Here is a 12997-nt window from a genome sequence, read left to right on the forward strand (position 1 = left end):
AACAAACCCTCTGCTCTGCTGGACCTGTCATAACCATAGACTGTATAACTAGGTGACTATGACAGAGTATATATAAAAGGGATGGCAAAATTAAATATTAAATATTAAGACTTTTTAAACCTTCTAATATCACTTAGAGACAAAATTAAGACAACTTTCATAATAACAAAATTGCTTAACGTTAAGACACATAAGCATAAGCTTGTGATTCCAATTATTTCTAAAAAAAAAATATTTTAAGATGTTCAGGATATTCAGCTATTTTCATTAAATTTACACTTTCCTATGGCTTCCAATATAATTTCTGCTAGCTAAAAGAAAATAATGATGAACCCTGATAGCCATATACAATGATCATTGGGAGACATAGTAAGACATTTAATCCAAAATGAATTTAAGACATTTAAGACTTTCCTAATAGCATTCTACAGTGTTACATATATAATTGTTTAAACAGTTTAAAGAGTTCTGTTAAAACTACCAGAAAACCATATATAAGTCACAATATTAGCTTTAGTTGCTAACCTGCTACAGTAAATCTGCAGTAAGTGAATGGATAAAGTGTATTAATGCAGGATGTTAATCTGTAAGGTGTGTGTGTGCTGTAGTGTAATGTGTGTTTCTGTCTGAACAGCCTAAAACAGAAATACATTCAAACCAGAGCAAAAAAATACAGAGAATAAACATGAAATAATTTTAAATACCATTTATTCATATTAATCAAACTACAGAAAGGTCATCATTTAAAAACATTGTTGTTACAATTTTTCATATAAGATCTTTTTAAATTCTATTATCTAAAATACTTCATTTCTTCTTTTCCATCTCAAGTATATCTAAAATACGTTGTTATCAATATATGCTCAAAGTAAAATATTTGTAATTTTGCCTTCATTTTTATCAAACATATAAAATGTTTACATTTTATTTAGACACTATATTTTTAAATTGAAATCTTCAAGTTTTTTTTATCTCAAATAAATATTTCCAGACAGTTTCCATTTTCTTTTTTTTTATATTTCCAAAATAAAACATTTGGGGTTTTCTGATTGTTTTCTTTTTTTATATATTTTATAGTTTATAGTCTTTTTTAGTTTTTTTTTTTATTATAGTTTTTTGACAGCTTAAATAAAGACTTCCAGAATTAAATATTTAGTCAGTTTCATTGTTTTTTTTCTTTTTTTGTTTGTTTCTTTTTTATATTTCCAACATGAGAAACTTGACATTTTTCATTAATTTTTTTCTTTTTTGTCATCTTAAATATTTCCAGAATGAAACCTTTTAAGATTTTTTCATTTATTTTGTTGTTGTTTTTTCCTTCTCAAATATTTCCAGAAAGAGTTTTTTATGTTTTATTTTTATCTTAAATATTTTCCAAAGTAAACATTTTGGATTTTTTTTCTTTAAATATTTTTTAAAGAAAACTTATACATTTTCTTAAATATTTCCAAATGGGACTTTTGTTTGTTTTTTCTTTTTTTTTAATAATTGTTTTGTCATCTTAAATATTTCCAGAATTAAATTTTCAGATTTTCTTTTTTGTTTTTCTTAAATAATGTTTTTTTTTCTTAAATATTTTCAAAATGTGAGTTTTTTTTTTTTTCTATATATTTTTTTTTGTAATCTTAAACATTTCCAGAATGAAATTTTCAGATTTTCTTTTTTGTTAGTTAATTTTTTTTCTCGAATATTTCCAAAGTAAAACTTTTGGATTTCTTTTCGTTTTTTCTCTTTTCTTTTCTGACATCTGAAATATTTCCACAATGAAACCTTTGCAGATGTTTCTCCTCCTTTCTTTCTGATATGCAGTAGAATCTAAAGTGAACCCTTTAGAGAATAAGACCCTTCTGGAGAGAGGAAAGCCTGAATAGCCCACAGTGAGTTCAGCGCCGTCATTCAGCGGCTTCACTGGGGTAAAGTGGGCGTGGTCGGAGTGCAGTCCGGCTCTGAGCCCCGCCCCGTTCAGCTGGATGCCCCGCCTCCTCTGCGCCTCCTCCGCAGCGCCCGTTCTCCGCCCAACTCGCTTCTCCGTCTCTCCAAACCTCATCCGCACAAAGAATGAGGGCCGTCGGCTCGCTCTCGGCCCGGGCTGCCCCTCACTCACACAAACGAGGAGGGGGCTCGGCTCGACGTGCGCGGGGCACGAGGAGCGACACAAGAGCCGCCCGGGCCTGTCCACGCGCGGCCTGCGTGCATGAGCGCGTTCGCTCATTAGCCTCCACAGGAGCTTGAGAAATAATCCTCGATCCTCAGAATGAGGAGAGCATTTCCTTCACAACTTGCAGCAGCAGCAGCAGAGCTCAGCTCAGCGCGCGGGCAGGGTCACCTCAGGAACCCACTCGTGGCAGCTGCGGCTCTCCGAGCAGAACACGTGCAGCTTCTCTAGAGCGGGGTCTTCCCACGAGCCATCAGTGGGGTTCTGTTGGTGGAGGAGAAAAGAAGAAAAAATAATTAACAAATGAGAAAAAAAACACACAAAAAACATCATGCATATGTTTATATATGTATATATGTGTGTGCATTAAAGCCTGTTGTTTTGGCCTACTTTACATTGACTTGACTACCACCAAAACCTATAAGCTCAAGCTCCATCCCAACTCCAAACCATGCACTTCCCCCCAGTATATTTAGCATCGTACCGTGATGAGCACGCAGTGTGAATCCTCCAGCTGCCCAGCTTTGTCTCCCAGAAGCTCTGCAAGATGCTGGGCGTCGCTCACTCTCACGATGCTGATGTCGTTGTCGAAACAGAAGGCCTGGATGAGAGTGAAGTGGATCTGCAGGGCGATATCGCATTCAAATTCCTCGTCCATGGCCAGAACACAGAATGCAACACTGTCTGGATCACTGCAGAGCAAAGATAAAAGAGAGAGAGAGTTCATTAGCACATGAGCTTATAGCAATGATAGCTAGCCTAGCATACATGCTAACCCTTGCAGATGTTGGTAGTTATCCTACACTGACTTGTAGTGGAAGAGACTATAGGCTCTTAGTGGTGAAAACTCAACGCCTCTCCAAAACAAATGGTCCATCCATCTTTGAGTACTAAATCAGTCATTAAGGGTTTCATCATCAGGGCCGGGCCTAAGCTAGGATATGATTCACCCACCTAGATAACATGCCCATTTGAGGCCTGTATTGTTAGCCTAATTTGAAACCAGAATGTTTTTTTTGGTCAATGGGCGCCATAATGGCCTCACAAATACACAAATAGATGCCCACCAGGGTCAGTTATTGGATCTGGAAGGGGTTAAACACCTGAAACATCTGGGTTGCAGGTACACAGCTTATACAGGGCCTACATGGAACCGACATGAGACAAAATACACCTAGCCTATGTTTTAGCCCACTGGCGGACTTGTGGAGGTGGCACTGGGGGCAACTGCTTCCATGGTTAAAAAAGTGTAACTAAAGAGCCCTTTAACTTACTAGTGTCATATAGAAAATGCAGGGCTGTATAATGTTCTCTTACAAGCGAGAAAACACAATAATTTGCCCTAAAGGTGCCCTCACAATTACATAAACTCTGTTTGATACTACATAACAAAGTAAATGAGCATGCCATGAGCATGCTCTTGCACTACTAGCAGAAACACTAGGATTAGCTATATAATAACTTATACTCTATGCATGTAGATATATAGCTTATAATATTAGGTAGCAGTTCCAGCAAGAAGGCCCAATGTGTTCCCATATACAGCTTTGGAAAAAAAGATTACAAGTCATCAAACTAAGCTGAACTGCTTGAATTTTTGCACTAGAAGTGGCATCAAGTTATCCAAAAGCAGTGTGTAAGACTGGTGGAGGAGAACATGCCAAGATGCATAAAAATTGATTTCTGAACTCCTAAAACATGAATATGAACTTGTTTTCTGCATTATTTATGGTCTGAAAGCTCTGCATCTTTTTTGTTATTTCAGCTATTTCTCATTTTCTGCAAATACATGCTCTAAATGGCAACCGAGCATCCCCACAGCACCCAGTTAGCCTATATAACCTGCTAACGCTGAAGTTAGAAGGTCAGTAGGATGGTGTAGCCCACTTACTCGTTCATGATCTTGGCGCACTCGTAAACTCCAGCAGTGAGGCGACCCTCATCCCGAGCAACCACCATAGCTTCCACCAGGCACGCGCCCTCAGAGACCATCTTCAGCTGTAGGATAGGATATAGCTGGACACTGACGGTTTAGGAAAGGGGATTGATTCAGACTGTGTGTGTGAGCGCGAGAGAGAGGAACACAGAATGTGTGTGAGGTGTCCGGCACGCGCCCACTACTTATACGAGGGACGTGGCACGCGCTGGGGGCAGCGAGGCACCTGATTGGCTGAGCGGTGGACAAGAGAGGCAATGGGCGCGTGCCTTTAGAGGTTCAGGACATCTGAAAGTTTCTTTATGGAAGGGTCAGAGATCAGGCACGCGCAACTTTTTACGCTTTTATATAAAGCAGGATTCTGACACGAGCTTTTCACGACAGCATGTGTAATATGTCCAGTACAGGACACTGTGATCTGGGTGATCTGGACTGAGAGTTTATTTGCTAATTTAAAGTGTGTGCCACATTTTAAATTAGCAATTTGTCTTAGTTTTAGCAGTAAAAAGATTGATAAGATGGGAAAATAAAAAGAAGCTTGTCTGGGTCATACAGCACTGCTACAGATCTACTAAACAATAGATATGTTCTAAAACTTCTGGCCCAGAGTAATGATAACAGGTTTATTAAGCTACATATATATTACATGTGTCACTTATATGTCCTATAGCTTAAATATTTGGCTTTAATTATATGTAGTAGTTTATATTTTTCATAACTGCCTGTTTTACTTAGCATTTTATTCTTCACTCCCATGAGGAGAGTTTCGGAGATTTTAGGTTTTAGAGGTTATAATTAACACTGTTTTCAATGTTTTTATATAATGTAATCATTATAAGTACATAAGTAACTTTCACTAGACCCACCAAGAATATCAATGAATTCAATATTTTAATGCAACCTATAAAGCAATGCCTATACTGCATAAACGTTAATCCACACCGAAACAAAATTAATCAATTCATTATTTAGCCATAACAGTTCTCTCCATGCAAACTGAAGTAAAGACACCACAGGTGTTCAAAAGGCATGTTAAAAGGGCTTTCTACTAAATTAAGAGTTTGATCATGGTTTATTTGCAATATTAAAATGCTCCAAAATTAACAGCACAAACACTTTCGCATTAAAAAAGGAAAAATTATAAAATACCTATGGGTGCCAAAACTTTTGCAAACAACTGGACCTTTTCAGAGAACTAGCGATGTTATTATTTGTTGTATATATGCAATAAAATAATCCATTGTAATATTTTAATCTAGGTGTTGGTGACATTCACTCTTATGCACACACACTTATGCACGCCGAATCAGAGCTCGTGCCACATCCCGGTTCTGCTTTAATTCCGGTTGACAATAACATCACGCACGAGCTGCTCGTGTGCTCGCGCTGAGGTGGTGGATGGGCTTCACTCGGGGCGCGTGCCATCTGGGGATGCCTCTCTATCACTGAGGCAACGGAAGGGAGGGGGGGGGGGGGGGTAAGGGTCAATACAGCAGGCAGAAGCTCTCTGATCACTATCAGTTCCTGCAGCCTGCTCTTCATCCACACACACACACACACACACACACACACACATACACACACAGTAGTCACTAGATGTGTGCCTATTCACACATCCAGAATTTATTATATCAAACCATCAATATTCAGTCTTGTAAGTGGTTTAAATAGTAAGTAGTATAGTGACTTTATATACAGTAGCGTCTACACTGTATAAATTTACTATATATACAAATGTTGTATATGTGAGTTTGTATAGCAACTACATACTGTAGTTCATTGAAATGTAAAAGTTGTAGAACTCAGTTTATACCAGATATATCGTATTTATATACTACATAAATAAAACATCATGAGTCATAAACATATGTGTAGAACTTCACTAGTCATAAACCACTGTTTCAACTTTTCATATAGTCTTAAGTCACCTTAGATATACATTTTAACACTTTCATGAACTGTATCCATATATGCAAACAATTTTGCAACTTGCAACTAAAAAGTGAAAGTAATACCAGCTGTACTATATAAATATTATAAAAATATAATGTATACTATACAAAGGCACTATATAAATAGACCTACTGTATATGACTTAAAACTTGCTATATAGAGTACAAACTTTTATACTATTTATACTAACTCATTTAACTCAACTTACTACATAAACCTAATGTATATGGCATATAACCTTCTATATGAACAGTATGACTTTTAGGAGTGAAAGGAAACAGTATCAATCTTTAAATCTTCATTTATTATGCTGTGTAATTCTTTAATAATCACATACATTACAGATATCCTCCTGTATCCTCCTATATATACAGTAACTGTTGTGTTTACTATAATAAACTTTATAGCCTGTCTGAAAGTTACTAACTGACTTATATAAGTTAATAATTATATAAGTTATAAGTTAATAACTGCTAAATATTAAGTTACTTAAAAACTTAAATTACTTACATAACTCCTTATATTAACTAACTTATATGATTTATAACTTACTAACTTGACTTTAGGAGCTACAGCTGCAAAAACAATCTCTATAGTCATCTATTAGGCTGTGTAAAACTTTAAGAATAATCTATATTAATGATATTCCCCTATTTTTATCTTTAATTCTGCTTTGTTTATAGTGATGTATATTCAGTAACTGTTGTGTATTGTCTTATAATAAACTTTAGAGCCTGTCTGAAAGTTATTAACTGGCTTATATGACTTAATAACTTATATGATGTATAACTTACTAACTTGGCTAATAAGAGCTATAGCAGCAGAAACAATCTCTATAGTCATTGATTATGCGGTATAACCCTTAAATATTAACCTATGATATTCTCCTATATTAATCCTTAATTCTGTTTTGTTTACATGGGTGTATACACAGTAAGTGTTGTGTATTTTCCTATAGTAAACTTTATAGCCTAGTCTGAAAGTTACTAATTGACTTATATGACTTACTTAACTTCTTATATGAACTAACGTATTGACTTATAAGAGCTATAGCAGCAGAAAAAACAATCTATATACTCATCTAGCATGCTGTGTAATCCTTTAATAATAACTTATAATAAAAATATGCTCATATGTTATTTATTATTTCTACTTTATAGGGATGTATATACAGTAACTTTTGTGTTTTGTCCTATAGTGTTCCTATATGCATTACTCAATTTCCTATATGAACTAAGGTATATGATTTATAACTTATTGTCTTGACTTAAAAGAGCTATAGCAGCAGAAAAAAACTATATACTCATCTAGCATGCTGTGTAATCCTTTAATAATAACTTATAATAAAATATGCTCCTATGTTATTCCTTATTTCTATTTTATAGGGATGTATATACAGTAACTGTTGTGTTTTGTCCTACAGTATTCCTATATGACTTACTTAATTTCCTATATGAACTAACGTATATGATTTATATCTTGATTTAAAGAGCTATAGCAGCAGAAAAAAAAACTTTATAGTCATATATTATGCTGTATAACCCTTTAAAAATAACCTGTATTAAAAATATTTTCCTATATTAATTCTTAACTCACTTATACAGTGATGTATATACAATAAGTTGTGTATATAACTACAGAGCCTGAGTCTGAGTGTGTAAAGTGAATGTGTAAAGTGCTCTTACAGGAACTCCTGTGTATTTCTACAGATCTGTTACACACTGGTGGTGACTGTGCTGCTGGAGGTTGGATTCATTAAAGTGAGTCAGAGGATGAAAGTTTCTGCTGGTCTTTTCTTTGAGGCTCAGTGGCAGCTGGCAGCACGCAGCTCATGTAGCTCTGGGGATAATGACTCACAGCAGCACTGAATGGGACAGGAGCTTACTCTGTGTGTGTGTGGTGTGTGTGTGTGTGCTGAGGGGGGGGGGGGGGGGGGGTAGTAGTGACTGCACGCGTCGCTGTGGCTCTGCCTGACACCTGTCACTGCGCCCTGCAGATGTGCTGCTGCTTGCACGCGCCTCAGCAGCAGCTGCAGCCTGTGCATTAAGTTTGGGCTGCTGCTGAAATGCATGAAAGCACAGTTTGGAAAAGCTCGACTACGAAACTTAAAAACTTACCTAACCACAGACCTACAAAATGCATTGTGCTGAAATACTTCCTTCTGCAAGAGAGAGAATATTCATTATTGTCTTGATGTATGAGTAGACATATAGCTTAAATATATAGCTTAAAACAACACAATACAATAAACATTCTTAGAGAAAACACAGCTTATACACACAGCTTATACACACAGCTTATACGTACAACTTAGAACAGTGGTGGCAGAACAATGCAGTAGATAAAATAAAAGTATGAGTAAATTCAACAAAAGAAAATTAATATTTTTTTAGCAACAAGATAATAAGTCTACATTGCAATCAAACCTACATCTATGACAATTAATTAAACTATTAAACTGGATTGTTTCAGGGTGGTGGGTTTGGTGAACAATGCTGTGGTAGGTGCTGCTGCAGGGTGATGGAAGGGTCTTGAATGGGTTGAATGGGGGGCCGAGTGGGGGGAGGCCCCTCCATCTGCTCCTGCTCCTGCATGCAAACAATAGGCCTGAATCTGCCAGTCTGTTGTGGTTGTTCACTCTAGCCCCTATATATATATTATACTCTACACTTACGCTTCTGTCTCTAAACAGCAAAACGTACCAGTTTGCATTTAGCTATTGTTAGCTTTAGTTTCTGTTAGTTGCAGTGCATGGTTGCTGTGCATGATGCTTATTTAGGCTGCAACAGTTAGTCCTACACATAAGAATATATAAAAACGTGTCGACTCACTTCAGTGCCCTACACAAAATAGTCCAGCCTGTATATTTATCTTTGCTAACACAGTGTTTACATTTCATGCTAATGTTTCATTTGTGTGTCTATAGCACATATTGACTAATCAACTAATCGAAAAAAAAAAAACAAACAGATTAGTTGACTACTAAAACAACCCCTTAGTTGCACATGGAAGTTCAATGCATTTGAATGCTTAATATTCTGCAACTTAATGTTGTGGCAGAGTGTTGTAAATATAACTATTTTGAGTATATACAGTATTTGCACATGCTCTTTATTTGAACATGTTCTTCAACGAGTTCTTCACTTTAATTAGCATAATTGCAAATGTTTATTTCATTGTTTTATTGTGGTTGCATGGGTTGAATTAGCAAATAATCAACAGATTAGTCAACTACTAAAACATAATAAATAGTTGCAGCCCTATAGTGCAAGGCCCTGAACATATAGGGAGACATAACATACAGCACTCTTTTTATTTTTCCTTATATTCCTCTTTTACTCATTTTATTATGATTTGCATAATTGCATCTATAATTTGGAAAGTGCATTGGCTATACCAAACACCTTTGTGCAATGCTATAAAGGAAATATATAACTTTTACAGCACCTCATGGACAGTGTGTATATAAAGACACGCTATGCACATGCACAAACGCAAACACACACATGCACGCACGCAGGCGCGTGCACGCAAAGTCATGTAATAAAGCAACGAACCCGTTTTGCATAAGCGAGTTAATTCAATGCATTTGCAAAAACTGCCCAGAGCAAAAGCTAAAGCTGCTGCCTGGGGATCACGTCGTGGCCGGCGCGAGCCGGATTGTCCAGCGGGGCGTCACGGCACGCGCGACTCATTTGCATTTCTATACAACTCTAATAATAAAAGTTTCTCCACTCACAATAGGCCGTTTCAGCCCATCCACAGATGGCCACACTCCACCTGCCCCTCTGCCTAGTAGGGTGGGGTGTGTGGGGGCAGTGTGTGTGTGTGTGTATAGGGGTGGGTGGGAGGTGGGGGTATGGCAGTGTGCTCGCTCCCTTTCACCAACACAATACACCACTACACACACACACACACACTTTCTGCCTTCTATTTTTAGCCCATGTTAAAAGTATACTTTTAAAAACTATTTTTAACTTGTTTGACCAAAAACTAAAAGAAAACCTCCATATTAGACCAACAAGCAAACAACTAAAACTAAAAGCAAAAACATTACTCCAAATACTTTAGTAATCTGAGAGCTTTAACATAAAACATAGTAACACTCCTATATCGCACATACTGTGTAATCAAAACATTATAATATTACATAGCAATACAGGATAACTAATTTTTATATGTGGCTTTGGTTGACTACTAGTTGTATTATCTAACTAGTTTGCAAATCTTAAAAAAAAGTAAGTCCATAGCATGCAGTTCTAAGTGCTTCGCAACTTTTAGGTAATTAAATACAACAATATTTAACAACAATCTAACAAAAAGGCTGAAAAAAGATAAATGATGAAAAAAGTATATAAACAAGTGCAGAAATTAATTATAAGAGAGAGAAATATAGTAGAGATGATAGAAGAATTGGTAAACATTAAAACTAGTACAACCCCACACACACACACACATCATGACCTCCATCAATCTGCTGCCACGAGCCGCCAGCCGCACTGTGACAATAGACGCATTAGCATACCAATACACCCTTGGGCTCATCCAATCAGGAGGCACTCGCTTCACAGCCCATCCAATCAGAGGCTGCGCCTTTCACCAGCTGCCACGAGCCAGCAGGGTATAAAAGCTGCGCGCGCTGTACTGGATGCACCACACATCCTTTCGGGACTACTTGCAAAAACGTGCTCGCATCTACTTTACTTTTCTCATCTTTTCAACTAATTCCTTCGGTGGAAATCAATACCTCTGACTAATCATGACTCTTGAGGAGGTCCCCGTGCAGCAGAACAACAGCATCGAGAAGGCTCGCCGTACCGGAGAGGCTCTGCAGGAAGCCCTGGAGTCTGCCCAGGCTAACGACTGCCTCACCATTGGCGTGTACGAGTCTGCTAAAGTCATGAATGTGTAAGTAAAGTTTGATGTTGTTGTGCATTGAAATTAATTTGAAATGCATGAGTTTTAGCTCTAAATCTTGCTTGTTTTTTGACGTTTTCTCTCTTTTTATCTTTGCTCTGCAGTGATCCAGACAGTGTTGCATTCTGTGTTCTGGCCATGGACGAGGAGTTCGAGTGCGATATCGCTCTGCAGATCCACTTTACTCTCATCCAGGCCTTCTGCTTCGACAACGACATCAGCATCGTGAGAGTGAGCGACGCCCAGCGTCTTGCAGAGCTTCTGGGAGACAAAGCCGGGCAGCTGGAGGATGCACACTGCGTGCTCATCACGGTACGATGCTAAATATTTTAGGCCTATAAGTATCTAATGCTTATGGTAACGCAATAGGATATATATGCACACACATTATATACACAAATATATGCATATGCATGATGTTTTTTTGCTCATGTATTTATTATTTCTTCTTTTCTCCTCCACCAACAGAACCCCACTGATGGCTCGTGGGAAGACCCCGCTCTAGAGAAGCTGCACGTGTTCTGCTCGGAGAGCCGCAGCTGTCACGAGTGGGTTCCTGAGGTGACCCTGCCCGCGCGCTGAGCTGAGCTCTGCTGCTGCTGCTGCAAGTTTTGAAGGAAATGCTCTCCTCATTCTGAGGATCGAGGATTATTTCTCAAGCTCCTGTGGAGGCTAATGAGCGAACGCGCTCATGCACGCAGGCCGCGCGTGGACAGGCCCGGGCGGCTCTTGTGTCGCTCCTCGTGCCCCGCGCACGTCGAGCAGAGCCCCCTCCTCGTTTGTGTGAGTGAGGGGCAGCCCGGGCCGAGAGCGAGCCGACGGCCCTCATTCTTTGTGCGGATGAGGTTTGGAGAGACGGAGAAGCGAGTTGGGCGGAGAACGGGCGCTGCGGAGGAGGCGCAGAGGAGGCGGGGCTTCCAGCCAAACGGGGCGGAGCCCAGAGCCGGACTGCACTCCGACCACGCCCACTTTACCCCAGTGAAGCCGCTGAATGACGGCGCTGAACTCACTGTGGGCTATTCAGGCTTTCCTCTCTCCAGAAGGGTCTTATTCTCTAAAGGGTTCACTTTAGATTCTACTGCATATCAGAAAGAAAGGAGGAGAAACATCTGTAAAGGTTTCATTGTGGAAATATTTCAGATGTCAGAAAAGAAAAGAGAAAAAACTATAAGAAATCCAAAAGTTTTACTTTGGAAATATTCAAAAAAAAAAAAAAAAAAAAACAGAAACAAACTTTCAACCAAAAAATTCTAAAGGTTTCACTTTGGAAATATTTGTTGAAATAAAAAATACAAAAAAAAAAAACTTTGGAAATATTTAATGATTGAAAAAAACTTAATTCTAAAGGTTTCACTTTAGAAATATTTGGACAATTGAAAAAAAAAAAACTACAAAAATCCAAAATTCACTTTGGAAATATTTGAGAACAAACAAAAAAAAAAACTAAAAAAATTTTTTTTTGTCAAATGAAAAATAGAAAAAATCCAAAACTTGTACTTTGGAAATGTTTGTCAGATATTTAAGATGTCAAAAAACATGTAATTGTTTCACTGTGGAAATCTTGATGTGAAAAAGAAAAATTTTGGAAATATCTATCTCTATGTTTTTTATATATCTTATTTTTCTGTCAACAATGAAAAAAACTACTTTTAATAAAAACACTGAAATGAAGTCTTTGTGTAATGTGTTTATTCTTGAGTGAGTCGGTATGGCTGTATTCTGGGCTGCAGACAGTGCCAGCTGCCGGCTGCAGTGGCCCCTGATCTGCATGTGCACGACCCAACCAAACACAATAGCGGCACGCTGGCCCGTCAAACAGGGGGCCTGAACAAGAGGCCCATTGTTGGAGAGGCAGATGTCTGAGCTGCCATGCACTTCCATCTGCCATGGTGAGCAGATGGGAGGTGAAGAAAGAAGAGGCCAATGGGGGCGGAGAAAAGGGGGCGGGAGGGATAGAGTGGGGGGTTCTGCTAGTAGGCCTCACTGTCACACAAAAAAAACTGCCTGTGGCTTCAGCAAAGCCTGCTGCACCTCTC

At 38.3% G+C, this 12997-nt stretch overlaps 2 protein-coding genes across 2 annotated transcripts; one reads left to right on the top strand and one right to left on the bottom strand.

Annotated features, from left to right (window-relative positions):
- Positions 1-1687: 1687 nt before the first annotated feature.
- LOC103039224 (growth arrest and DNA damage-inducible protein GADD45 gamma) lies at positions 1688-4261 on the bottom strand. Its single transcript, XM_022675924.2, has 3 exons — positions 4047-4261; positions 2640-2847; positions 1688-2419 (listed from the first exon to the last, which is right to left on the bottom strand). The coding sequence occupies exons 1-3, from the start codon at positions 4145-4147 to the stop codon at positions 2306-2308; spliced, it is 423 nt and encodes a 140-aa protein (XP_022531645.2). The 5' UTR covers positions 4148-4261; the 3' UTR covers positions 1688-2305.
- Positions 4262-10693: 6432 nt separating this feature from the next.
- Positions 10694-12632, top strand: LOC125782414 (growth arrest and DNA damage-inducible protein GADD45 gamma-like). The gene is made up of 3 exons (XM_049466384.1): positions 10694-10952; positions 11066-11273; positions 11430-12632. Exons 1-3 carry the CDS (start codon positions 10804-10806, stop codon positions 11541-11543), a joined length of 471 nt encoding a protein of 156 aa, XP_049322341.1. The 5' UTR covers positions 10694-10803; the 3' UTR covers positions 11544-12632.
- Positions 12633-12997: the final 365 nt, after the last annotated feature.

This window comes from Astyanax mexicanus, chromosome 17 (genome assembly GCF_023375975.1).
Source record: "Astyanax mexicanus isolate ESR-SI-001 chromosome 17, AstMex3_surface, whole genome shotgun sequence".
NCBI classification, from domain to species: Eukaryota; Metazoa; Chordata; class Actinopteri; order Characiformes; family Acestrorhamphidae; genus Astyanax; species Astyanax mexicanus.